This window comes from Gymnoscopelus braueri (assembly GCF_963280865.1).
Source record: "Gymnoscopelus braueri genome assembly, chromosome: 3".
In the NCBI taxonomy this organism is placed as follows: Eukaryota; Metazoa; Chordata; class Actinopteri; order Myctophiformes; family Myctophidae; genus Gymnoscopelus; species Gymnoscopelus braueri.
The window spans coordinates 57,427,088-57,454,046 of NC_137612.1; the positions used below are offsets into that span (position 1 = coordinate 57,427,088).

The window sequence follows — 26,959 nt, forward strand, 5'->3', positions numbered from 1 at the left end:
TAGCAACAAAGCTGATTCAGACAAAATAGAACATCACCAAAGTACACCCAGTACTGTTTAGTTTTTTAAATAAAAAAGTTAACTTCCTGTTGATTTTGCTATTTGAAGATCCGGATCCGGATCCACGGATCCAGTCTGGGTTTTCTTCCTAATAAAAATGCCAAAAAACAAACAGTAGGCCTACTGGGTTTGGTGATGTTCTATATTGTCTGAATAAGCTTTGTTTGTTTACGTTTACGTGTCAATGAGGAGCACATTTTGAATGATCAATTTCTAATCAATGGAGCAATTATCTTTTACGTCTTGTCCACCTTTGGAGTTACATCAGGGCAAGACCAAAGTGGTCTTGCCCTTTAAACAGATTCTGATTATCGCGATAATATAGTTTATCAAAATCTTTCAGGCCACAATAACAGTCTTCATATCGTCCCGTCCCTAGGCAACAGAGAGTGCTCTGAGGATTGTACAGATAACATGGAGTCTGGTGTGTTGAACTACTAAATCATATTCTCAGGAAATCTTCTTATTCTGTCCTGGAGAAACATTTCACTAAGAGCAGATCCACTTCAGTGACTTTAATATTCTCTCCGTGACTCGCTGCTGTGACCTCCAACGTTGTGACTAATTTCACAACAGCAGACACACACATTGTGTGCGGTGGTGAAAAGTAACTAAGTACATATTTACTCAAGTACTGTACTTAAGTAAAACTTTTGTCTATAAAACAATTGTCTATACTTTTGCTTGTACTCCCCTACATTTCAGAGACAAATATTGTACTTTTACTCCACTACAATTTGAAAACTTTAGTTACTAGTTACTTAGTAGATTTCAATTATTGTTACAAAACATACATTAACCACTTCAGCCCTATTTAAACTTTGGCTATTTGAAAATAGCCGATCTACAAGCACAAAACACGTCGCATCGCGACGTGTTGTGTGCTTGTAGATCGGCTATTTTCAAAAGATTGTTAATACATTTTACAGAAATGATAACTTGTGAAACTGGATATTCTGCATAATGAGCACTTTCTACGTTTGGTACATTAAGTATATTTTGATACCGATTTTTTACTTTTACTCAAGTACATTGTGTAATTATTTTACTTTTACTTGTAAGGGCGCGGTCCCTCCAAAATATGGTTGCCCGCTGTTAAACTCAGGTTGTGCGTGGCCGACAGTTTTTTGCAGCCAGCGCATTCTAAAACACGGAGTAGCTTGCAGATGCAGAGCATTCTGTCCCAATGACCAGTGACGCACCTGTCGGAAAAGATGCGCAAGACCATCAATCCACACGATTCTCATTGAAAAAGCATTGGCAGATTCCGCCCCATAAGTAAAATAAGATTGCGGTGTGACTGCGCCCTAAGGGCGCGCTCCCACCAAGAGTTGGCTGGCCGCTGTTTGCAGAATCTGCCAATGCATTGTCAATGCAAATGCGTTGATTCACGCAAGAGCAGATTTTTCCGCTTGTCGCGCAGACCTTGCGTTTATCTGCTCTCCGCCACTAAGCATAAAACTGCTGGAGGCAGGAGCCGATTTTCTCCCTCTGTCCAATCGGGTGAGTGGAAGGCGGACTGTCTCAAGACTCAGGAAGCAACATGGTGCTCAAGGCAGCAGGCAGCATAGGCAGTGCGGGCTACGGGGAGGGTCCTGAAAGTGAGTGACAGGCGCGACACTCCCGTTTTTTAGAATCCGCTGGCTGCAAAAAACTGTGGCCGCGCACAACCTGCGTTTAACAGCGGCCAGCCAACTCTTGGTGGGAGCGCGCCCTAACAGAGTATTTCTACATTTCCGTATTAATATTTTTACCCAAGTAAAATATTTTAGTACTTTTTCCACCACCACTGACATGGAGTCTGGTGTGTTGAACTACTAAATCCTATTCCAGCAAATCTTCTTATGTTATTCTGTCCTGGAGTTACATTTGTGTGACTTTAATATTCTCTCCATGACTCGCTGCTGTGACCTCCAACGTTGTGACTTATGTCACAACAACAGACACACACACATTGTGTGTATGAAAAAGGCTCAGTTTCTGGCACCGTGGCTTTTTTGTTCCTGTTGTGACAACAGGACGGCGCTCGTTTCACATCATTTCTGTAATGTATGCAAATGAGGCCCGTCTTTATTCTCTGTATTTCTCTGTTGACACCCCGGCGGTACGTTCTGCCTGGATTCACATACTGCGTGAATCTCCTGCTGTTATTTCATAGCAATTTAACCCTTTAAGACCGGGAACGCATCTGTGTGTCATTTTTAGATTTCTTTGGCTATTCAAAAAATAGCAGATCTACAAGCTCGTAGCGCGGCACCGAGTGCCACGCTATCTGCTTGTAGATCTGCTATTTTTGAAAATCGTGATTTTTTTTTTGGCAAATCTTTGAATATATATATTTTTTAAAGCGAACATTTTTAACTCAAATCTTTGCTTCATGGGGGGTCCCTGGAAGAGCATATTTCGAGATGGGGGTCCGCGGCCAAATACACATAATTTTGGGGGTCCTTGACGTGAAAAAGGCCTGGGAACCACTGGTATCATAGCAACATTGTCAAAAGAACTGTTAGGATTTAGGAGAATCCCCAGAAGCAAAGATTTGCACAAATGTTCACGATTTTTAAAAAAAATAGCAGCTCTACAAGCTCATAGTGCGGCACTCAGTGCCGCGCTATGAGCTTGTAGATCTGCTATTTTTGAATAGCTAAAGAAATCAAAAAATGACACAGAAGCGTTGCCGGTCTTAAAGGGTTAATGAGAGCCCCGAGTAACGAATTGTAATTCTGTTTGTTATCCGACGTCGTTTGGCGAAGGTAAAAGAGCGACGGAAAATAATGACAGCGAGTGAGAGATGACCTGCAGTTGGAATAGTTTAGTACTGTGAAGCCTTTAATCAGTGTTGGAAAAGTAATACTTACATGTACTCAAGTCCCAGTGGTGTAAAGTAACTGAGAACATTTACCCAAGTACAATGTTGAGGTATTTTTTTACTTTACTGGAGTATTCCCAATTTTCAGTACTTTTACTTCTGCTCCACTACATCTCAGAGAGAGACTTTACTTTGCAATTATCAATTATTGTATTATAAAACATACATTAACCACTTTAGCCCTATTTTCTACATAGGCCAGGGATGGGCAAAAAACTGGCGGGACGCCAGTTTTTTGCACTTTTGAAATCACAAAGAAAAACAAAGTAATCTAAACATATCCGAAATGGTGAACTATTGCCTTCAGCTGTTCCAAACATGCAACTTTCCATGAACCATTTTAATTACAACAGTCCACCAGTAGAGCACGCTCTCGTTTATTTTAATAGAAGCCTTATTAATTATAATTCTAGTCTTCATTTTTGTATATTTTTAAGCCAAGGTTACAGCAATACTCTGAAAGGCATACTCAGGAATGTGAAGTTTTGTTTAGCAGTACAGCTGTAGTAAGTTGATAGAAGCATTACTAAATGCTAAATAAAAACAAAGTTACAACGAATAATAATTGTTAATATCCCTTATTTATCACATGTGACTATTATGGGCTTTTTGAGTAATGGGGTACTACTGGCGAGAGTGCCGATAAACAATGCGGCCCCCTAGAGTGAGTGTGGAAATTTAGTGGCCCTCACCATCTACAAAGTTGCCCACCCCTGACATAGGCTATTTGAAAAAAGCCAATCTACATCTGTCTTCAAACTGTCTTCAAACATTTTAGCTGTCTTCAAACATTTTAGTACTTTTACTTTTTGAACTTTAAGTATCGTTTTGATACCAATACATTTGTACTTTTACCCAAGTACATTTAGAATTCCGGACTTTTACTTGTGACGGAGTATTTCTAAACTGCAGTATTGATACTTAAGTAAAATATAGTAGGCCTACTTTTTCCACCACTGTCAAGTACTGTGCTAGAGTACGATTAGTTTTCCCCCTTTCTTTTTACCCCTTTTTCTCCCCAATCTAGTCATTATACCAATTAATTCCTCCCCACACACATTTATGTGTTGTCACTGCTGTTGTATTCTGACTCGCCTGCCGGTGAGGAGCCCCCGCAGGGAGGACGTAGAGCCTTCGTTCTACTCCTCCCGCTCAACACTGGCCGCTGACTGGCTCCACCCCCAGCCCGTAGTAAGTGCTGCCCGGCTTCCCTCCCTCGAACACAGGCCAATAGGCTCTATGCAGCTCAGCAGCAATATTGGACAAAAATTGGGCCTCTTCTTACTTCCTTCACAGGTGTTACCAATGATGCTAATGAAGGCTCTGTTCCATTCTGGTCAAACAGAGTCGGGGTGCTGATATTGTGCATGTTGGCTCACTGGAAACACTACCAGTGGGTCTCAAAGTGTGGTCCAGGGACCATCATGGTTCCTTACGGGTGTGTAACTCTGAGAGTGTACAAATGGAACCAAATGGACCCTTACGGTTCCATTTGGTTCCATTTGTACACTCTCAGAGTTATGGGGGTCCTTGAAATTAAACGGCTTGAGAACCACTGTGCTACACTAAATGGAACAGACCCTCAATTAGAATCATTGGTAACACCTGTGAAGGAAGAGGCCCAATTTCTTTCCAATATGGCTGCTGTGCATATAGAGACGCTCGACAAAGCCGGATGCACCACTGTGGATTCGAACCCTCAACCTCCGCGGTGGTAAGCAGGCACTATACTACTGCACCACCTGCCATTGAGTACTACTTCAAGGTACTTGTACTTGAGTTATTTCTGTTTTCCGATTAATTATACGACTCCACTACATCTATGAGCCAACATTTAACTTATTAATCCACTGCAATTATTTGACAGCTTTATTTAGGCCTATATTAGTTACACTTAAGCCCTGTTGTATACTTCAGTACAAGCTGCTACATTTGAAACATTGTGGAAAATGCACTTTTACTTTTGTACTAGAAGTACATTTTATACTCAAGTAACATCTTGAATACAGTCGTTTTACTTATAACAGAGTATTGTATCATATTGTGGCAAAAAAAAGAAATCTGAGTACTTCCTCCACCACTGTGAGTGTAACTAATTGTAATTCTACAGCCTTTTTGCTTTGAAGGAAACACAAAGGAATAATGTCGATGTAAGATGACCTACGGTGGAATAGTTTAGTTATCTGTGAAGCCTGTGATTGTAAAGTTTAGAATCCAAGGTTATACTTTGCAGTACAGTGTGCCACTTCCACATTAGTTTCAACACCAACGGATCTATGATTGCCTCTGTGTATTTTTCCAGGTACAGTGTGTAAGTGATTCATTTCTACGCAGGCAGCAGCTGCGAAGACCTGGCTGGCATGGTGTGTGTGTGTGTGTGTGTGTGTGTGTGTGTGTGTGTGTGTGTGTGTGTGTGTGTGTGTGTGTGTGTGTGTGTGTGTGTGTGTGTGTGTGTGTGTGTGTGTGTGTGTGTGTGTGTGTGTGTGTGTGTGTGTGTTCGGTGTGGCTGGCATGCTTTCTGAAGGCTGCTTTACACTCATGAGCCAGGTTTCTGCCAGCTGACATAACATATTGTTGCTGTTGGGCAAATACCTTGTATCTCCATATTTCAACTTTCTATGTGACACGCATCTGTGTCATTTTAGATTTATTTGGCTATTAAAAAATAGCAGTGCCGAGTGCCGCGCTATGAGCTTGTAGATCTGCTATTTTTGGCAAAATCTTGACGTGCAAATCTTTGAATATATACATTTTTAAAGCGAACATTTGTAACTCAAATCTTTGCTTCTGGGGGGGGGGTCCCTGGAACAACGTATTATTATTATACATTTTTTCTTCAAAAAACTGTTAAATAGATTCGGTTTCAGGTCTTAACACATTCCCTGCCATTGACGGATGTGACACCATCCCAAAAAACTTCACTTCACTCCATTCCTATATTAGGATTTGTAGTAAAACACTTCTAGCTCGGATTCTTTTGTTTTTGGTGAAAACGAGCCATTTTCAACAGGCGATAGCAACAAAATGGCCGATCGTGGTAAAACAAGAATTGTTCCAGTGGATAGACGAGACCCTCCCCCACCCCCGGACACTTTTTGTTACATCCGCGTGCATGTCGTGGCTTCTGTGGCTCTCCAAAGATCGTCAAAACACGGTAAAAAAACGCTGGCACCCCTCGGATGAAACGGATGCATAGTACCTGGCAGTGAATGTGTTAATGGGTTATAATTTTTTTTTTTTAATTAACAGATCTACAAGCTCACAATTCGTGTCATCCGCCTGTGGTGCATCCGGCTTGGCCGAGTGTCTGTACGTGCACATCAAGGCCGAGTTTGGTGGAGACAGGCCGGGTGGGGAGGCTGATCTTTGTCACTACACTATAGACGAATCCACAGACGCGCTGCCTGTAGCTGCCTGTAGGCGGCCATTGCTGCGGTGTCGCGTCCGCGGAGCATTGACACCGCAGCAATGGCTGCGCGCAGGGCAGCGCTCCGTGGATTTGTGTATAGTGACTCCTACAGGCTGGGGGGAGGGGCCTGTCATCGGGGAATGATACAACTAGAGGAGAAAGACGAAGGCGTTTCGTCCTCCCGGTGAGGGCTCCTCTAGGTGAGCAGGATAAAACAGCAAGTGGCAAGCGGTGGGAGGAATCAATTGGCATAACGACTACATTTTGGAGAAAATGGGGTAAAAATAACTGTCTATACTCATGGGTCTTCAACGTCCAAGGACCCCCTAGCTGAGAAATAAATTAAGCAGGGACCCCCACTACATATTGTATAAAATTGTGTTGCAGTTTAAACTTTTTCATAGACTTTTCAACTTGACCGTTGGCTCTGTACTTGGTCTGCTCTTTTTCCCTCTACATCGACTCTCCGAAAATAGCCGATCTACAAGCTCACAACACCATTTTCAGCTAATGTTCCCCACCACACAAAGATTTGGCGGACCCCCTGTAGTAACTCTGAGGACCCCCTGTTGAAGACCCCTGGTCTACTCTCAAGTATAAAAAAGCAGTAGCCTTCATCGGTTTGTTCGTATCCCTCCATACCTCCACAGGAGTTTCATTCACAGTTGTTTTTATGTCTCCTCAGTGAACTTAACTAGATCAAACAAGGTAGCGCACATCCACATACAGTACCTTCTTAAGATGACACAAAACAAACAAGGATCAAAGCCACTGTATAGCTCCCCGAAGTGACTTTTTTTATTTAGGCTTCCGCCATAACAGAGTGATGTTTCCAGTCAATGCTCTTCTTCAGACGGTGTGAAAGAGAGCGTTGGCTCCAAACAACACCTTTAAATAAAAAAAAACTTCTCCGTGAACCTCCCAAGGAGCTCAATGATGTATGATCCCTTTCATCACTGCTGAGCGAGACCCCTTCCTGTCTTGTTTACAAGACCCCTTCATGTCCATTTGGAGATTGCAATACCTGCACACACCGAAGTATATCAAGCCCAGTCATTATTTCACTCCCACCCTATGCCTGCTAAGTCTAAATTTCTCTTAAATTTGATGAAGTTATGAAATATTGTTAACATATATTGATACATTTAACACAATGTTTTAAAGCATTTACTTAAAGGTATACTAGGTAAGATGGCAGAACTGTGTGTGCACACAGCTCCTCCCCTCTCTGACAGGTATCAAAGTGATTGCTGTCTTTGATGCATTCATTGATTAGAGAGAGCACCAATGAGCACAGAACGAGTTTAACACTTTTATAGCCCAGTCAATCACATCAGTGCACAACCCCTTTGAAGTTCAAAGGGATCAATTAAAAGCCCCCCCCCCCCCTCCCCCCACAGACAGAGGCGTCTCTGCAAGGGATGAATGTCAACATAAACAGTGGAACAAAACCCAAAATACAGCCAGAGGGATGTGTCTTTCTGCAGGAAAACACCCCAGTATGATTATATAGTGGCTGATAGAGGGACACAAGAAAAAATATATTTTAAAAGTTACCTAGTTAACCTTTAACTATTTTTTTCAAAGCAACCAACTAAATTTGACAGAGCAACTTTCCCTTGTAGTTGAGTAATATTTGACCAGGAGTATCTGTACTTTGACTCAAGTACTGGGGCTTGAGTACTTTGTCCACCATTTGCCTGAGACACAGCCCATAAGCTGGACCTGATAGGAGAGAGAGTGTCTTTCCTCCGTCAACATGAGGGTGTAATTATTTCCTCCTTCATAGACTGATGCAATAAGATCTGCTTTCTCCAGTGGCTCTGCTGCCTTCAACTTCACTCAATTAAACTTTTCCCCACTAAACCTGTGTGCTGTCAATGCAATGGCAGGGCACACAAAGAGCTCCACATGTCTGCTAGTATACCCTGTATCACACTGTTATAGCCAGGGTTCCATGTGTATAGACAAACTGGTGGGGGAACCATTTCTTAACAACATAAGCCCTACATGTTAAATCCAACCTAAAGACCCACCACTTCTCTCTTGCTTTTGGCTCTGTTCGAGGGCAAATAACGAACTCTGTTTTTTTTACAATGACCACTGAATGTAACATAATGTACATTCTGTAATGTACATTTCTGTGGTTCATATTTTTTATTTATAGGCTATCTATGTTTTCTGTGCTCTCTAATGTTGAGGTCTATATATGATGTTGTTTTGAAATAGAAAGCACTTTGGGTCAAACTGTTGTTTTTAAATGTGCTACACAAATAAAGGTGACTTGACTACAAACATCTACATATGAGAAATAGCTAAAATAATCTAAGAGTTTGTACATAAACTGTTTTTGTGTTGATGTTTTTTTTATTTGAAAAGATCTTGAAAAATGTTTGACAAATTTTGTCAAACTTTGCCCAAAATAAGGACGGAAAAAGTAGCTCAAAATTGTACAGTACTCAAGTAAATGTACTTAGTTACTTTCCACCACTGGGTTTTGTATAACCCCAGTTTACCAGGGTTGTTCCCCCCAGCTCAAAACGTGTTGCATGGCGACACGTTTTGAGCTTGTGGATCTGCTATTTTTGCTACTTCTGAATTTGAATCCTGAAAAGACATATGGGCATCCACGCAACAGAGACGTATTGTTTCGTCGGCAGCTCAGTTTCACAGTTAATTATGTGGATATGAGCATCATTAGTTTACCATTTCTAAAGCCTTTGTTCAGTGAGCCCTGTGTGACCTTTGCATTATTCTGTTCTGGAGCAATCTAGCCGTGATGGTGTACTATACCGGCTACTGTAGCATAGTAGTAGTAATAGTTTATAGTATCTAAACATGCATGGAATCTGTGTGTGTGTGTGTGTGTGTGTGTGTGTGTGTGTGTGTGTGTGTGTGTGTGTGTGTGTGTGTGTGTGTGTGTGTGTGTGTGTGTGTGTGTGTGTGTGTGTGTGTGTGTGTGTGTGTGCGTATTAGGGCTTTCACCAACTAGTCGACTAGTTGACTAGTCGACTAGTAAAACCACTAGTCGACTGTGTTGGTACTAGTCGAATAGTTAATTTAAAAAATCATTTTTATTATTATTATTTTTTGCTTTGTTTTAAAATGCCATTACTATTATTACTATCCTCCTGCCTTTATTTTGTAGAGGTATTTGTACTCCAACTCCACTACATCTTGGATCCAAATATTGTACTTAGGCCTACTACATATATTTGAAAGCTTTAGTTACTAGCTACTTTGTAGTGTGTGTGTGTGTGTGTGTGTGTGTGTGTGTGTGTGTGTGTGTGTGTGTGTGTGTGTGTGTGTGTGTGTGTGTGTGTGTGTCTTTCTGTGTCCCTTTTATACCCATAAATGGCGATCCCTGATATCATCGACAACATGTTGTCATAGTACAGTGTCTTGCTCAAGGACACTAACGCAGGGGGCAGCTGGGGATCGAACCAGGAACCCTTCCGTTTCCCAAAGTGTCTTATTTTACAGATGCAGACACTGCAGCGAACCCTGAGAGCTCAAGCTGCATTTCACGGCTGCTTTCCAAGAGGCCAACCTATATCCTTGACAGATAAGGTACATTCCCTTTGAAACTCCCAATGCAGACAAGGAAAGCAGCAGTGTGTCTCTGGATGAGACTGACTGTGACTGTGACTGGCACAGATAAGGTAGTGGTTCTCCAACATTTTCATGTCAAGGAACGCCAAGAATGTATGTGTATTTGGCCGTGGACCACCCCCCCCCCCCAATCTGAAAGGATTTTGTGCCAGGGACAAAGAGAAGATTTGTTGTTGGAGTTGTTAAAATGTTTCAATAGTAGGCCTATACTAATCTTTGCCACACATTTTCAAGATGTTTCTGATTGTTGCGGAAATAGCCGATCTACAAGCTCACAACGCGTCGCGACGCGGCGTGAGCTTGTAGATGAGCTATTTTTCAATAGCCAAACTACAAAATAGTGGTTAACTCTTTGATTGCCATGGATGTGTAGACGCGTCCGTTGGCACTTACGGCCCCATTCTGTGGCGAAAAATTCCCCGTTAAATCGGGATAATGGACCTGCGCCGCCCCAATAGGTTATTCTAGCACCTGCTCTACCCGTCACCATTATGCCGACGCCGTTATTTGCACATGGAGGTGTGCCTGTGGGCGTGTTGTTGCTATATCCCCCACATTGAAATTCTCAACCCACACATGGGTACGGCTTGGGGAGGGGAGATAGTGGATTCTAAAAGCACCCGCTGGTTTATAAAATCACCCGTCAAGTGCACACAGACACTACAATGGCTTTGTGCGTTGGACCATGAGCCATGTTGCCAGCCTTGGAGAGAAATAAGCAACCGCAGTCCGCAGGTCTATGAAAACAAAAAGAAGCAACTAGCCACATGAGCACTTCAAACTACTAACTAGAGCTTTCATATCCCCTAAATATTTCAGCCTGGCTCGACTAATAATTGACAAATTAGACCCAGCCCAGCCCGTCAGTCATTTTTCTAAAGAAGCCTTATTTCTCATTAAATCTTGGTAATTCGTTAAGAACAGGAGTCATTCTACCCTAACAGTCTATATTTTATTTAAAAAACAGCTTGGAGCAAATAGGGCTATATAAATATATACACTTCCCCATAACCATTTTAAAAATGATTATGGTTATTCTATGAAATATATGTTTCATAGAATAACCGTAATCATTTTTGCAATGGAGAAATCACAATGTTACCTTCTGGCCGCTGCCTGCAGTGCTTTCATTTGAAGAAGTAATCCAACATTTACTTTGAGGTGAAAAAGACATGAAGAAAGTTCTGAAGATCCATTATTTATGTCATGTTATGGTTTAAACTTTAAAGGGAGCTCTCTACTGCTGCGTCATGACAAGACAGTGATTGATTTGACCTAGGCTACTTTAGCGTTGCGCTGCCCTGTTGATTAATTATTTGGCATCAGCTGTGTAGGAATATATAACTATTTTAAATGGCTTTCATATACTCTTGGGGATCTGACTAATATGACAAGTTGCTTATTGTGAACACAATAGCCTACGCTACAAATTAATTAATATGTGAATTTATTTGGATGTAAAAAAAACCAGCTCAGCCGGTGCCGACGGGCCGGGTCGGGTCCCGTTGGGTTTGGGCTAAAATCTTAAGCACTTACATTTTTTATAAGATGATCGGATCATAGTGTGATTTTCATTTTGGCTGCTGTCGGGACGTGCGGGTGAATATTATATTATAGCCTATATTATATATATTAGCCTGCTATATTATTATTATATTCCCCGCGTAAACGCTACGTTCATGACCCCCCAAAATAACCATATTTGAACTGGGGACCCCCCCATTTTGTTTGACTCGGTTCCACAGATAAATATTGTGAAAATAGCAGATCTACAAGCTCGCCACGCGTTGGGTGCTCCATTGTGGTCTCGACCCACAGGTTGAGAACCACTGCATTAAAAGCTCCAAGCAAGTTACATGTCTAGTAGGCTATGTTGTTGACCACGTAATGTAATGTTTTTGGTTTAGTGATAGGCTACTCCGTGGCGCGCGCGCGCCTCATTGTATGCTGTCCAAAATAACAGATCTGTATAGCTGTCGACACGACATGATGCAGCGCCGTTGATAGCTTGTATGTCTGTTATTTTGGGTAGGTAGGCGACGCACATACGCATCGCAGCAATGTGTCTGGGTTTGAGAGGCTTTGATTGATGTAAACTTAAAATTTAGCTCTGTTCGGGATTACTGAACAAAGGTGGATGATGAAAGATAACGGGGACAATATGGATGTAAGTTAACTTTAACTGCGTCACTTCAGAGGAAACTATGGAGCAACTTCAGAGATGTTTACACACCCCTGGAATCCATTAGAACGGTGGAAATAGAACGATAACAGCCAACGTGAGTACATAGGCTATAGACCTTTCCTAAAACTGTCCAATTTATTATACCCATGTGCTACTGTTTGTCTGTGTACCACGTAGGAGCGTTGTCGCAACATGATGTAATTAATTATTTGGGAGCAGCCAGTGTGTACCAATAGTATACATATTTTAAATGGCTTTCATATACTATTCCGGATCTGACTAATATGACAAGCTTATTGTGAACACAATAGGCTACAAATTAATATAAAAATGTATTTGGATAAAATTAAAAAAAAGAAGGAAAACAAGCCCAATGTGGCTTATAATAATCAGACCAGGCAACAGTGCAGACAGGTAGATAGGCTAGAGCATATATTGGATCGGGATGACGGCTAGCGCAGTCTTCTCTTAAAGGCAATGGCTTCTGGCACGGTGATTGGTTTTATCATTGTAACGCCCAAACCACACCTATGCATAATGTAACGGGTAGCTCAGGTGTTTGGCGGGTCACGGGGGTGCCATAGAATACCGAATTTTGCGGGGAAACGCCTCTTGCCTAGTCCGAAATCCCTAATTAGTGGTTTGTTCAAATGTCCCTGGGAATAGGGCCCTTAGTGCCAAGACGTGTTAGACGTGTTGGGGCTTTTCAGTGGTTTTCTACCAAATGGCAATGTTGGCTACCTTGTGAATGATGCGAGATGCGCGTGCATGTAATGAGGCAATCTCCGCGTGGACAGCGATCACGGAAGATATTCCATGATTTTTCAAAGGTATAGGTAAAATCACTTGTTTTCGCTGGCACTGGGATGACTATTACACTTGTACTCTGGCAGTTAAAGAGTAGCTTTGCTGGGGACCCCCTGGAACCCCCTCAGGCTCAATGTCCATATCTTGAGAACCACTGAGATAAGGTTACAGTGAATGGGGAGAGGAGTATAGGAGAATAAAACAAATGCAGACAATACATACCTGACCCCTCTGGAGCTGTCAGTGTCACACCTGTGAGCCAGAGAACAAGAGATTGATCAGGAGACATGAACATCTTAACAAACGACAACTATTCCACAATCTCTGCATGCTACGGTCTGGAACTAGAGCCCAGAAATAAATCTGTCATCTGTATCCTTATATTTTAAAACATCTTTAAAGGTATCATGACATTCATTTTCACTTTTTTTATTTTCAATGTTTTATTTGGGGTTTTATGACCTCAATTACACCCAAAAAACCTGAACTTAGAACATTCAGTGGATTTTCTGTGGTCTCGGGTTTTCTGAATAATTAGGCTGAAAAGTAATCTGAGCTTGGCCCTTCGACAGTGAGGTCACAGTCGATTAATCCCGCCCACTCTCCTCCTCGCCCCTCCTCTCCCCTATCCTTTCCTTTGGGGGGGGCGGAGCAGAGGCGATGATTGACAGGCAAAATCCCTCACCAGCGACACCCGCAGGCAAAGATTTCTTTTTTCATTGCAGTTGAAAAGGCTTTAGAAATGAGAGAGAAAAACACCTGCCATGGATCACTGGAATGGAATTTTCACTTAAAACTTTTTGTACACTTTTGAAGGACCAGGACAAAGACTTTGAATGTGGTGTAAAAGTGAATGTCATTAAACCTTTAAAACATCATTTTTTAATTCCCGTTTCTGCTAAGCAGCATGCTATGCAGTGGTGTAAAGTAACTAAGTGCATTTACTCAAGTACTGTACTTAAGTACAATTTTGAACCATTTTTACTTTCCAATTTGAAGTACTTTTACTGCACAAAAAGTATTTGAAAACTTTAGTTACTAGTTACAATGCGTCCCTATGCAACGCATTGTGAGCTTGTAGATCTGCTTTTTTCATACATTTTATACATTTGAAAACGGGACATTCTTCGGGACGGGACATGATTCATAATGAGTACTTTACTTTCTACTTTTGGTACGTTAAGTGCATTTTGCGTCAACTAATATGATTCACATTAAGGGCAAATGCATACGCGACTGCAAAGACGAAACGAAACGGAAGAGGGTATAGGAGGCGGGACGTCCGCTTTATTCCGGGATGGTTTTCAGAGCTTCCTTAAATCTGCAGACTGTATGGCGGAAGCATTTGATCATTGTGGGAGGTACCTTAAGTATATTTTCATGCTAATACGTCTGTACTTTGACTCAAGTAAAATGTTGAAAACAGAATTATTGCCACTTTTACTTCAGTAAAACGTCAGAGTATGCTCTGCATACCAACAAGGATGTTTAGTGGACGTTACACACTCCTTAGTGCTGGTCACTGCATACCAACAAGGATGTTTAGTGGACGTTACACACTCCATAGTGCTGGTCATCTGAAAGCCAAACTCATGATTGTGCATTTCTGAGTGGGTCAAAGATGAACATTAATCGACATGGTCAGCATATATTTTGATATATATATGAGGCGAGCGCGAGCACATGCACACACACACACACACACACACACACACACACACACACACACACACACACACACACACACACACACACACACACACACACACACACACACACACACACACACACACACACACACACACACACAGCTGCCAATTAAAAACACAAACTGCCATCTATGCTTTTTTTCTGCAGGGAAAACCAGTGAGGACTGTTAAGTTAAGACCAGTGAGGGTCTTCAACAGGGGGTCTGGGGCCCCTAGGGTGTCCTCTGAGCTAATACAAATCTCTGTGTGATAAGCACAGTTTTTTCTCCTTTTTTTTTTTTACATTAACCACTTCAACCTAGCATCCCTATTCTGGGGGGAATATTTGCCGAAAATAGCATATCTGAACTTGTAGATCGGCTATTTTCTGCAAAAAGGTTCGGTGTAGATGGAAAAAAGAGCAGACCAAGTACAGAGCCAAAGGTCAAGTTCACTAAGCATTGCTCAGGTTTAAGTGGTTAAATGTCTGAAAATAGACATTAACATGAATCCAACAAATTAATAGAAAAGATAACGTGTAAACAAACAAACATATTTATAAACATTAATTGACACTGATGATAGTACTGCCAAACAAGTCTATGAAGCTATCTATGAAATCTATGAAAAAGTTGAATCTGTTTACTCTCACAATATAGAGCTATTTAACACTATTACTGAACCCTCTATATAGCAGTTATTATCACAATAGGCCTATAGAGATTTAACTTTTGAACAAAAATGCTTTATTTTTCTTCCAACAAAAAAAATTGTACTGAATGGACCCTTCGGAATATTTATATCAATGAGACTCACACAGTAAATGGCAAGCTGAAATGAGCCAGATTATGTGGTTATGTAACCTTGGGCAGCTACGATAGGTGGCCAGACATTCTGGATTGTGTAATAACAGATGGTTGCGTGGCTGTGGCTCGCCACAGCTGTGAAAGAATGCCATTTCAAATGCCAGCAGTGTCAGAGCTGGGCCAAGAATTTATACTCGCTTGGAAACACAAAAAGGCAGAAAAACTCTTCACTGGAGCCCTGCAAAGAACAGGGCACCTTGTCCATGACACAACATAGAAACCTTGTATCTCCATATTTTAACCTCTTTACCCCCATTTTTTTAAATTAATAGCCTACTTTGTTATACAAGAGTCTCTCTCAAAAGTAACAAAATGTCCTATTGTCGCATTTTCGAAACGCTAGATCTACAGTTCGGGCCGCTACGTGGCCCTCACACCTACGTCTGCCGATATGACCAATATGTCGCAAGTAAATATCCTTTTTTATTACTATTAAAATATTTTCAAAAACAACATTTTCAATGAATAAAAAACAAATTCAATCATTTAATAAAAGTTAAATGTCTGAAAATGCACATTAACATGAACCCAATTAATAGCAAAGATAAACAAAAAAACATACACTTACTCAACACTGATGATAATCTATGAGGCTTTCTATGAAATGAAAATTTTAATCTGCAACACAATTTGATACAATATGTAGTGGGGGTCCCTGCTTCATCTCTCTCTCAGCTAAGGGCTTGTAACAAGGTTGATGCTACCAACCACCTCTATGGCTTGGTTCCTTCGACACAGGGACACTAGGTTCATGGTTCAAAACACATTTATTGCAGAGAGTGGCAAGATGTAGCAAGCCAGAGCAGATGTAAACGCTGTCATGAGAGAGGCTCTCTCTCAAGTGAGCGTGGGCATTACTGATGTATCCTGTTGTGCGTCGATTATTAAATTGATGCACAACAGGTGTGCAGTCACACCCAGCTCAGAGCCCAGCCATGTCGGAAAGAAATTGGGCCCCTGATTCTAATGAAGATCTGTTCCATTTAGGGTGCTTTTGGAAATGCGCACCGTGCATTAGTGTAGCACAGTGGTTCTCAAACGTTTTAATTTCAAGGAACTCCATAACTCTGAGAGTACAAATGGAACCAAATGGACCCTTACGGCTCCATTTGGTTCCATTTGAACACTCTCAGAGTTACACACCCCTAAGGGGCCATTTGGAACCCCCTCAAGGAACCTTGCACATTTTCAACACCCTGACTCTGTTTGACAAGAATGGAACACAGCCTTAATAAGCATCATTGTAACACCTGTGAAGGAAGTAAGGAGCAGCCCAATTTCTTTCCAATATGGCTGCTGTGTATAGAGCCTATTAGTTGGGACTCAGGCCAGCGTAATATTGTTATACAACTAGATTCCGACAAGTCCCTCAGGCCAGGTGTGACTGACTAAATCAGCCATCACCCACACCACAGGGGTCCTTGGCCTGACACATGTTGAAGACCCCTGCTCTACGGTTTATTTTAAAGGCTACCCACATCAAATGTTTTGCAAGAAAAAGGATTATGCTACTTTTCCGTTTCTGTTGTCATGGCTGCTAGTTCCCACCTGATGTTGTGTGGGAGCTCAGACTGCTCCAGACCGTACTGAACAACTGCTAACTTGCATAGCGACTTCAGACTAGGTCTTAAGTCTAAGATGTACAGCCCGTCTCTAAAGAGGATGACACGCTCTCCCACCATGCAACAGCGTTAAGCAAGACGTCCGACATGGGCCTTTTCCCCTGGGCTAAACTTCCTTGCAGGAGAAGGTCTCTGAATTGAATCTCCACATATCACTGAAGGTCTGCTTGCGGTTGTTGCCACCAAATAAGTACAGCTCTCTTAGAGAGAGCACTAACGAGTTTGACACTTTTATGGCCCAATCAATCAACTCAGGGCACAACCCCTTTGAAGTTCAAAGGGATCAATTAAGAGCTCCGGGCAAGCCCCCCTCCCCCCCTCCCCCCACAGACTTTTCAGTCCCTGCAAGGGATGAATGTCAATATAAACAGTGGAACGTCAACATAAACAGTGGAACAAAACCAAAATACAGCCACAGTGATGTGTCTTTCTGCAGGAAAACACACCAGCATAATTATATAGTGGCTGATAGAGGGAAAAATGCTAAATAGTTCAAGGCTCAAAGTTACCTTGTCTGCCTTTAAAAAGGTAGAGTAAACAATATTTTTGGTCAAAACCAAACGTTTGTTAAAAGAATAAGGCACTGTATTTTCATAGCTATAGCAACAGTGTTAAATAGCTCTATATTGTGATAGAAATCATTGCTATAGAATCATTGCAACATGTATAAAGTGTTTGTTCAGTAACAGTGTTAAATAGCATTATATTGTTATATAAATCATTGCTATAGAGTGTTTGTTCAGTAACAGGGGTCTCCCTGCCTCTTCAAATCTTTAATAAACAGACACAAAAGGGGGGGGAAATGGTTCAGGTGGGTTGTACATTTTCAACCAATCAGGAAAGAGTACCCATTTATCAGCTTAAATGTATAGTGTTCCAGTTCTAATCTTGTCTGCTCATTGTCTGTGTCATCACTTCCAATTCAACTTCCTGTATCCTGTATCCTGTGTTGAATTCTCTCTCCTGATTGGATACAATTGGCATCTGGACCCGAAAAGGGATTTTCACTCTATAGCAATGACTACTACCAGAATATACAGCTATTTAACACTTATTTCAACAAAGGAATATCACTGTCCTACCTACCATACATTTCTCAACTGTACTTAGTTACTTTCCACCACTGGTTGTGAGAGTTATGAGAGTCGAGTGCACGCTTTAATTATGAACCAGAGCAATTAACCGATATCAGACTGGCAATAAGTGGTTCTCATTTCATGACCAAAGGCAACCAAATGTAATTGTCTGACAGAACAGCAGTAATATGAGACATTGAAGCTCCGTGCTTTCAAGGAACCAGGGTTATTAAAGCGGTGTTTCTCAAAGTGGGTGCCGTGTCACCCCAGGGTGCCGTGACACCAGTCCAGTGGTGCCGCAGAACACTTGGATAATATTTGGAATTCATCCGTTTCATTTCAGTTGAACCACCTAGACCCTCTATACTTAGGCCCTGTTTAGTCTCTAGAGAAAACGGCAAAATAAAATATCAGATGTGCCGTCTGTTTAGACGACAACGGTGTTATCGGGGGTTGAAAACACTATAAAGTGAAGCCCCCTTCCAGAGTGGAAATCTTTTAAAACGCTCCGCCTCGCGTCTCCATGTAAACATGCAAAACGGTGCTAACCAGTGTTGCCAGATTCTGCGATAGAAATACGCAACCAGGTCTATGAAAACAAGTCCAAAAGAAGCGACCAGGCTACGGCTATTTGAAAATATTTGAAAATAGCCGATCTACAAGCTCACAATGTGTCGCTTGTAGATCTGCTATTTTCAACCAAAAAATTAAAAATAAATAAAAAGCAAATCTTGTATGGGGGGGTTTGTGGACAAATACAAAAATGTACATGAAGATGTTTAAGAACTGGTTTAAACAACATTTGGAAACAAGCCCAAATAAGCAACTACACTTTAGAAAAAAAGCCCAAAGTCGCTTATAATAAGCGGACATGGCAACCAAACAAACAGCTGTGATAGGAAGTAGACACGTCACCGCCACCTAGCCACCTGGCATGCACACTGCAGCGTTTTCAATCACTGTTGTGTCTCTGTCTAAACCCAAAATGAAAAGTGAAAACACAATGGCACTTATTTATCTGGAGACCGTTGTCGTCTAAACCTGGCGTAAAACGGACCTGAGTTGCACAGTACTTCTTTTTCAATGTACACCAAATCTCTTCGCCAAAAATATCAGACCCGGGCCACAAGTGAGCTTGTAGATCTGATATTTTTCGTTAAGTGGTTCAACGTCATGTATAAAGTTATTTTCAATCATAATGGAAACCGATATGCTCTCAAGTTTTCCTCATCACATACTGTATCTTAGGGGGAAAGATTTACGTATTTACGTACCGTAATAATATGACATAAATGTAAGGTGCTATAAAGTGACAATGCAATACAGGGGTGCTGGGAATGGAGAAGTTATTTACAGGGATGACCTCAGCCAAAAAGGTTTGAGAACCATTGCTTTAAGTTTTTATTTAGTGGTATCTCAATGAAAACACATTTTCCACCATTTGAAAGATTTTATTTTTATTTTCTTAATACAAATATGTTAATATAAAGGTTATATTATCATTGAATTGAAAATTTAAAAAGTGTTTTGCAAATCATTCGGTGGCCCACTTGCAATACCTTCACGGCCCACAGGTTGGAAATCACTGAGTTAATTATTGGCTATTGCAGGCATATAATATAATCCCCTACATTAGTGCATGTATCTCTACGTTTATCATACTTTTCTTTATTAATGAGATTGTTTTTATTGCTAGAGCGATACACCTTCCCATTTCCAAAATAGACTCATAAAATGTAGCTAAATTGGATTGGGCGTGAATGACAATGGCTGCCACTGTGCAGGCCGATATAGTTGCTGTCAGGCAGAAACCTCGTATCTCCATGTTTGTTTGTTTTTTCGTAAATTAACGCCCTACTTCATCATTAGAGTGTCGCACAAAAGTATAGTGAAAATAGCTGATCGACAGGCTCACAACGCCTCACATTGCGAGGCGTTGTGAACTTGTAGATCTGCTATTTTTAGTACTTTTAATATTTTTTTAAAATACTACACAAAGGAATGGCTTTGGACTTACAAGGTTTCCGCCCGACAGCAACGATGTGGCATTATGGAATGAAAGCTTTCTAATGCACATTTATGAGTTCCCACATAATATACCTCTGTTTGTTATCTTTATGAAGGAATAAAATTGAACCCTCAATCTTATTGCCAGATACCATCACTCTGCCTGTGAGCGGACTGCAAAAACAGCCGGGGCTGTGTGTGTGTGTGTGTGTGTGTGTGTGTGTGTGTGTGTGTGTGTGTGTGTGTGTGTGTGTGTGTGTGTGTGTGTGTGTGTGTGTGTGTGTGTGTGTGTGTGTGTGTGTGTGTGTGTGTGTGCTTGCGTGTGTGTGCATCTCCCTGTAGCAATAATAAAAGCATTATCATCATTTATTCATCTTGTGTCTATTGTTTATCTCCTCTCCAAAAACGAAAGCAAGCTTTGTTTAGTCTACAGTAGTGTGTGTGTGTGTGTGCGTGTGCGTGTGCGTGTGCGTGTGTGCGTGTGCACGTGCGTGCGCGCGTGCTTGTACAGCGTTAGTCTACAGTTAGTTTGCTACTGTCATCAAAAGCCTGACTGTAATACTGAATGTTAAAGGTGAAGTAAGTGATTTTCTTTCGTTAGAATAAGGTTTACACCAAGGTCCGGCCGATAGTCGAACCTCAGATCCCCAGGATTGCGGATACAAGCGGCCGAAATGAGTCGTCTCAGACGGTTGGCTGGCCTCTCCCTTAGAGACAGTGGTGGAAAAAGTACTAACATGTTTTACTTAAGTAAAAGTGTCAATACTGCAATGTAGCAATACTCTGTTACAATTAAAAGTCCGGAATTCCAATTTTAATTGAGTAAAAGTACAGAAGTATTGGCATCAAAATGTACTTAAAGTACCAAAAGTAAAAGTACTCATTATGCAGAATGTACCCTTTCAAGTTTTCAAATGCAAATAGCAGAAAATAGCAAATATTTAGAAAATAGCTCACAATTGTCAGCTTGTAGATCGTCTATTTTCAAATGGCCTAAATGTATAGGGCTGAAGTGGTTACTGTATGTGTTGTAATAATAATCAGAATCTACAAAGTAGCTAGTAACTAAGTTTTAAAATAATTGTAGTGGAGTAAAAATATTTGCCCCTGAGATGTAGTGGAGTAGAAGTAAAAGTACAGACAATTAGAAAAAAATCACACCCTGTGTGAAGTGGGCGGTGTCTTGCTAGCTAATCACAATACTGAATGGAGTCAACCAATCATGTACAAAAGATAAATACATTTATTGAAACACTCTTTATGATGGACGAAACCATAACTTTAAAAAAACCAATTTATGTTTTTTTTTAAAGTTATGGTTTCTTATATAGGGCTATGCACATGTGTCATGTGACACTGGCCAATCACAGTCCTGAATAGATTGTGATTGGCCAATCACAGCGCAGGATAATTGTACAAATTTCCAAACCTCACTTATAGGGGCGGTTTCACTGCCCAAGATAATTGTACATATTTCCAAGCCTCACTTATAGGGGCGGTTTCACCGCCCAAAAATACCTCAAAATGTTACTTAAGTACAGTACTTGAGAACATGCACTTAGTTACTTTACACCACTGCTTAGAGATAGTGTGGGAAGTTCAGTCATCCGCGAGGGACTTGGAGTAGAATCGCTGCTCCTTCACTTGGAAAGGAGCCAACTTAGGTGGTTCGGGCATCTAGTATGGATGCCTCCCGAGCGTCTCCCTAGGGAGGTCCTCGCTGCACGTCCCACTGGGAGGAGACCCCCTGCAGACCAAGGACCAGATGGGGGGGAATTATATCTGCACACTGGCCTTCCAATGCCTCGGGATCCCCCAGGAGGAAGTGGCTAATGTTGGCTGGGAAAGGGACGGAAGGGGAGCTCTCTGTTAGAACTGTTGCCCCCGATTCTGGATAAGAGGTTGAAGATGGATGTATGGATGTATGGATGGATAGCTCAATATTGTGATCATTGTTAAATAGCTCCATATTGTGACAGTAATCATTGCTATAGAGTGTTTGTTCAGTAACAGTGTTAAATAGCTAATTGTGACAGTAATCATTGCTATAGAGTGTTTGTTCAGTAACAGTGTTAAATAGCTCTATATTGTGACAGTAATCATTGCTATAGAGTGTTTGTTCAGTAACGGTGTTAAATAGCTCCATATTGTGATAGTAATCATTGCTATAGAGTGTTTGTTCAGTAACAGTGTTAAATAGCTCTATATTGTGACAGTAATCATTGCTATAGAGTGTTTGTTCAGTAACAGTGTTAAATAGCTCCATATTGTGATAGTAATCATTGCTATAGAGTGTTTGTTCAGTAACAGTGTTAAATAGCTCTATAGTAATCATTTCCTGGCACAATATATTTTCAGATGGGTGTCCGCAGACAAATACATATTCATGTGGGGCTCCTTGACATGTCAATGTTTGAGAACCACTGAACAACATTAGGAAACAAGCGCGAATAAGCAACTACACTTTAAAAACGAGACCAAACCGCAACCCACAACTACAAGTGACTTTGCAGAAGAAGAAAAAAAGTCCAAGGTCGCTTATAATAACCATACATGGCAACACTGGAGACGACATGACTGTCTGTCTGCTGCCATGCACCTCTCTCACTCTCTGACTGACCAAAACCTAAACATACGTATATCATCTATAGGATATTATTTTCAGGACTAAGCTAAGGATATAGCAATGATGGGAGGAGATTAAGTGAAGTTGAAGCAGTGTAGAGAGTAGACTTCCCCACACTCGCACCATTGACAGCAACTATGTGGCAAAAAACACCCATCCAACTTTCCTTTTTACCTAGACACTGTCTTTTTAATAAGACGGACAATATAAATATATCCTGCATGTTTCTTAATATTAATCTAAATCTTTAAGTACCTAAAGTTTTAAAATAATTGCAGTGGAGTAAAAAGTACAATATTTGCCCTTAAGTGTTAAAAAATGGAAATACACAAGTAAAGTAAAATAACCTTAACATTGTACTCAAGTACAGTACTTGAGTAAATGTACTTAGTTACTTTGCACCACTGGGTGAAGCATATTTCATTTGAGGAAGGCTTGAAAGCCTGCAGTACATATCGACCAATCAAAAGGCTTGGCTGGAACTATCCATCGTTTAAGGGTCACTGTTTTCCATGTTTAAATATTTAACAATATGTCACAGTTAATTTATGGTTTACGTCTGTATCAAGGGTGCCAATAATTGTTTTGTGTGTGTGTGTGTGTGTGTGTGTGTGTGTGTGTGTGTGTGTGTGTGTGTGTGTGTGTGTGTGTGTGTGTGTGTGTGTGTGTGTGTGTGTGTGTGTGTGTGTGTGTGTGTGTGTGTGTGTGTGTGTGTGTGCGTGTGTGTGCATCAGAGAACATAGGAGTGACAGAATAGACAACTGTAGATCTTCAAATACCACTTCAGTATTTTAAAAGGTTTTTCAAAATAATAAAAACAATATTTGGCATCATTTGGCAACGGATAAGGCATTGCACAAGATAGGGCCCTAGTTGTCCATTTCTAATGTCCATTTCGTTCCATGTGTACACTTTCAGAGTAAAATTAACATGAGGATTTAGCTGTAATGTTCACATCATAGAGTTGTACAAGAACTAGAGTGGTAACCAGAAATCACCGCCCATTCACTTCTATGGAGTTGCTCGCCCAGTCCTCTTTTTCCCCCTTCTTCCGTGTTTGGGGACAATGACGTCGTGGGGCTCCTCCGCATTGTTTCGTGTCATAGAGTCATGTCTCGCATGCACAGTAGTGTCACCTCCGTGCACAACCCTCTGCGCAAGCTCGTGAGTCAAGCCCGTTGGTCGAAACTGTTTTCGCTCATTCATGTATTGGGCCCCAGCTGCACTTCCAGAGTCGGCCACCAGGAGACCGAGCTTCACTAGCTAAAATAACAATTAATATATTTTATATTTATGCACTTAATTTTAGTCTAGGCACATTCACGGCCTGTCATTACTATTAAAATAGCATTCATATTCATGCTTATTCAAGGATTTCTGGCACCTCTACAAAAAAGTGCAAACCATTGCCCTGTCTCTCAACGAGATGAAAGGCAGGCCTAGAATATGATATTCTATTCTATAATATATTCAGTATTATATTATATAATAATATTTGTTGAGTACAGTCACTTGATTGTCTTAAAGGACCACTTCAGCCATTTTAAACTCATCTTCATATAATTGGTCCCCACTAATGCTCATTCTAATATTGCACCATTTCTACTCACTCTGTCTCATTGGTGGACTGTGGACAGTTCAGAAAACTGCCTACCAGTGACATCATCAGTAGGCAGGTTTGGTATTTTAGTTTTTTAATTATATGTAATTGATGCAAGAACAATGGCTCCTACTTCAGCATGTTAACTTTCTAGAAAGTGAAAGGCTGTAGTTTCTATTAGCTTGGGTGTAATCTCTCAAGAACAGATTCTGCTCTGCGTTTGAATCTGTCGGTCATATCGCGTACGCACTGGCCTACAAGTGGGCGTGCCTTCAGATCAGGAAGCAGGCCGCGCTTTACCCAATCAAATGTAGTGGCCGGGATTCACGTGTCCGTCGATCCTTCCCCACTCGAAACTAATTTAACAATAGCGTCCGCGGAGCAGACAAAACCACGGAAAGATATTCACATTTTTCACATTGCTCTTTCATCATAGAAACAAGTGGGTTTATAACCAAAACGATCCATGTTCTCTGGGAGAAGTGGTGTTAGTGTTCCGTGTAGAAATATTGTTAGTGGGAATGAAATCATAGTCGCACCACCGGAAGTGATGCGCTGAAGGCAGACCAAAACCCCGGTTTCCTTGCGCACGGGTGCTACGTCAACTTCCTCCCAGAGCCAACTGAGATAGTCAAAAACAGCAGAGGGCTCTGTTTTTCCTTTTCCTTTGGCGCTGGGTTCCCATATTGGCTTGGGTGAGACACAACGTGAATAGACAGAAATGGTGCCATCTTATAAAGAGCATTAGTGATGAAGATAAGGTTGGAAATGGGTGAAGTGCTCCTTTAATGTCTGTATGATATTACAGAGTAATTAAAAAGCCCGTGGCATAATGTCTACAGCGGGTGGTTCTTAAAGTGGGGTCCGGGGACCCCCAGGGGTCCTTTAGGGGGTTCCAGTGGGTCCCCAGGCAAAATGAGGAGCATTTCTTCCACTTTAACCATAACTGAATGGGTCTGAATCTAATAGAAAATATAAAGTGTAAACAAATAAACAAAACACATTAATTTACAGAACACTGATGATAGTGCTGTCAAACAAGTCTTTGAACCCATCCATGAAAATTTTTTAAAGTAAAAGTATCTCAAAACTGTACCTAAGTGCATTACTCGACTAAGTACTTAGTTGTGTCGGCGATGGGAGGTCTTGCAAATGACATTTCTCTAGAATAAATCGGTCTTCATACATTATGAAACAGTCCTGTGGCATCTAATAACAAGGCTATATTTACTCGCTTGTCTCCTGGTGGCAGCAACAGAATAGAAAGACAGACGGCATAAAAGATTTACAACGGCACCAACGTGGCAGCGGAAATGCAAATGACTCCCCGTGGGTTTGACTAATGCAGCCGTGCTCTGGAGAAGAAGCATTTAGCTTGTTTTGTGTCGTTGGTGCAGAATAACATTTAACACTCAAATCCTCTCAGTATGTCATTATTAGGATTATCTGTAGCTGTAGAAGATAAAATACTCCCTCGTATGTATTGTATGTCATTATTAGGATCAACGGTAGTTGTAGAAGATAAAATACTCCCTCGTATGTACTAGTTTGTCATTATTAGGATTATTATTAAGTATATATCCTTTTTTTATTTTGTTTTCTTAAGTACATTTTACTTTTACTAAAAATCAAAAAAGGTTTGACAAATAAGGAAGAAGGAAGTGAAATGGGCCATTCATAATGAGTAATTTTACTTAAAATAAAGCTTAATGGGTTTTCAACAGGGGGTTACAGGACCCCTATGAGGTCCTCAGAGTTACTACGGGTGGGGCCAAAATGAAAATAATCATTTCATAATAATGTAACCATGAAAATTGGTAAATACACCTCATTTGTGTGTTGCTGTGGCACCTTGTGTCGCAGATAAAACTTTAGCTTCACAGACTTGTTTGACAGCTATGATGGATTCATGTTAAATTGTATATTTTCAGACATTTAACAACTTAAACCCTCAATACTTAGTAAACATGATCATTGGCTCTGTAAATTTTTTTGTTGCGGCTAATGTTCACCTCAGAATAAGAATGCTAGGGTTGAAGTGGTTCATCTGAAGAAAACAAAATCCTATCACACAAAGATTTGGCGGACCCCCTGTAGTAACTCTGAGCACCCCCTGTTGAAGACCTGTGTCATAGAGGTCATTGCAGACCATCTGATGTAACCGTTATGGTGCCGGGAAGCAACAGAGAAAATGACAAAAAAATTAAAAACATTTGACGCCAGAAATCATCATCATTACCAATCATCCTGATCCTGGGAACGATGCCCTTTGGGAACACATGGCACTAATGTTATGTAATACCTGTTGTCAGAGTACTTAGTCCAGTTCCCATTTATCATATTGGAAGGCCTGTCTATGACGTCAGTACTATGACATCTTTATTGATGACATCAGGGATCTCCATATATGGGCATAGAAGGGACAGACAGACAGGCAGGCAGGCAGGCAGACAAGACACAGAGCTATCCATGGACATTAAAAGGAACAAAAAGGGACAGACAGACACACACGTCCTCAAGTTATGCGTGACA

The 26,959-nt window shown here is 41.1% G+C and overlaps 1 protein-coding gene across 1 annotated transcript in view; it reads right to left on the minus strand.

Annotated features, from left to right (window-relative positions):
• Window positions 1-17,207, minus strand: part of LOC308082046 (E3 ubiquitin-protein ligase TRIM35-like) — a gene marked incomplete at both ends in the record, with an annotated part of 105,011 nt that extends 87,804 nt beyond the window's left edge. The window contains 2 exons of the mRNA XM_080423656.1: window positions 13,165-13,194; window positions 17,176-17,207. Coding sequence (XP_080279782.1) covers window positions 13,165-13,194; window positions 17,176-17,207 — 62 coding nt within the window. The remainder of the gene's footprint in view (window positions 1-13,164; window positions 13,195-17,175) is intronic.
• Between the last annotated feature and the right edge of the window lie 9,752 nt (window positions 17,208-26,959).